The sequence below is a fragment of the Cyprinodon variegatus genome, unplaced genomic scaffold (genome assembly GCF_000732505.1).
Source record: "Cyprinodon variegatus isolate N-32 unplaced genomic scaffold, C_variegatus-1.0 Scaffold690, whole genome shotgun sequence".
NCBI classification, from domain to species: Eukaryota; Metazoa; Chordata; class Actinopteri; order Cyprinodontiformes; family Cyprinodontidae; genus Cyprinodon; species Cyprinodon variegatus.
In genome coordinates, this window is record NW_015151143.1 from 452,658 (window position 1) to 454,682 (window position 2,025).

Sequence of the window (2,025 nt, forward strand, 5' to 3'; positions counted from 1 at the left end):
GGGGTTATAAGGGAGTGTGCCTTTGTCGTTAATCCAGCCCTTCATTGCTAGCATGTTTTTTAATTAGAATTACTGGTAGCTGGAATTCTTACATGATTCTAGCTGTTGCAGTGGATGTAACGTAACACGCTACAAAGTTGCTCCGCAGTTCAGGGAGGGAGAGAAAGGTGACGCTTGTTTATTTAAATCAGGGGGAGATGAGTTTATTTCCGGAAAATTGTACAGTAAAACTTTATCATTAAACGGATGTCTTCTCCATTAGATTTAGATAACTGTGAGGAGACGGGTAGCCTGGCTGGCTCAGAGGCTGGCAGCTCCTGTTCACTACCTTCTGTTTTCGTCGAGGCAGCCAGAAATAAAATGTCCCAGGTGAAGGTAGATGAGTGTCACCGTGCAATTACAAAGTTTATTGTTAAGGGTTTGCACTCATTTTCTACAGTAGAGGCCCCTGAATTTCGGTAGGTGAATGTGAGGCTGTTCTCAGGTTGTCATGTTAGATTGTCTAAATAAAATATCAAACTCATTCATTGTCATATATTCTCTAGGGAAATGACCATGGCTCTGAACCCAAAATACAAAGCCCCAAGCAGAGAAAGCCTAAGCAGCCATTTGATCCCTGCTTGGTATAATGTTGAAAAGGGAAATCTGATCTCTGAGCTGAAAACAGTGTCGAAGGCAGCAATCACGGCTGATGGATGGACAAGTTTTAGTCAGGATCATTATCTCACAGTTACTCTGCACTATGTGAGCAATGGCCAGGCAAAGGAAAAGGTCCTAAAAACCAAAGCTGTGTACCAAGCTCAGACAGGCTCAGCTGTAGCAGAGGAGATTGATGACATCCTAGAGGAATATGGAATACGTGAAAAGGTTGTGGCAGCAACTGTTGACAATGCAGCCAACATGGATGTAGCCATCAAACAGCTGAGCATCCTGAAATTTCCATGCTTTGCCCACACGCTCAATCTGGGAGCGCAGAAGCTGTACAATTGCACAACAATTTCAAATTGGGCAGCACGAGTTCGAGCAGTGATAGTTTGGATGAAGAGGTCACACATGGCAAAAGTTGTTCTAAAAGAGAAACAAGGCCTGTTCAGTAAGATACTCTCATGACACTGCAATATATACATGAAAATATAGATGTATAGGTATGTGTACATAAATCATTAGATAATACATATTTACATTGTGTGTATGTTAACCCTCAGAGCTGCCCAAGCACATGCTCCTCCTGGATGTAAGGACCAGGTGGAATTCCCTGTATTTGATGATGGAGAGATTCTGTGAGCAGTTCCCTGCTATCCAGGCGGCAGCCATAGACCCACGTATACGAAAGTCCATGGAGAAGGAAAGGTGATATTTATTTGAATGATAATATAGCTTAAATTTGTTTTAAACTGGTTTTGTTGTTGTTTATTTATGCTACATACATCCTTTTTCTGTTTTTATGTCATTCTTTAGGTTAGCCAAAATAGGCAATGAGGACTTGGGAAAAGCAGAGGCCTTTGTGCAGCTCATGCGGAAGCATTACACATCCACACTGGCTGTCTCCAGTGAGAAAAGTCCAACCTGTGGTGAGATTTTGCCCATCTTGCAGAAGCTGGAGCAACAGTACACTGTGCAGGAAGGTGAATCTGCTTTCACAAGGAGCATCAAAGAGAACATTTGGAATGATCTCTCCAAACGCTACCAGGCAAGCNAAATCAATGGGAACTACTAGACACATCTGCAATCAACAACAATTATTGAAGATTTCCAGTGGACTTCACCATTGAAATTCACCAGAGCTATAGTTAAAGTGACAATGTCCATGTGCATGGCAGCTGGATGTTGATATACATTGTGTAAAAGTTAAAAGAAATTTGTTATTTCACCTTTCCGATTCCTGATCCTCCACGGACGGGTTCGTCGTTGGATTGCCAACTTGAAGAGGGAGGATTTGCCATCGAACTTCTAATCAGAGAAAAAACACGTAATATGTAGCCAACATTTAGAAGAATGTTTTCAAGATGACTTGGATAGCAATTG

The 2,025-nt window shown here is 41.9% G+C and overlaps 1 protein-coding gene across 1 annotated transcript; it reads left to right on the forward strand.

The window, feature by feature from the left end:
• Positions 1-24: 24 nt before the first annotated feature.
• LOC107097371 (zinc finger BED domain-containing protein 1-like) lies at positions 25-1,717 on the forward strand. The gene is made up of 3 exons (XM_015394501.1): positions 25-1,093; positions 1,206-1,350; positions 1,459-1,717. The coding sequence occupies exons 1-3, from the start codon at positions 550-552 to the stop codon at positions 1,715-1,717; spliced, it is 948 nt and encodes a 315-aa protein (XP_015249987.1). The 5' UTR covers positions 25-549.
• Positions 1,718-2,025: the final 308 nt, after the last annotated feature.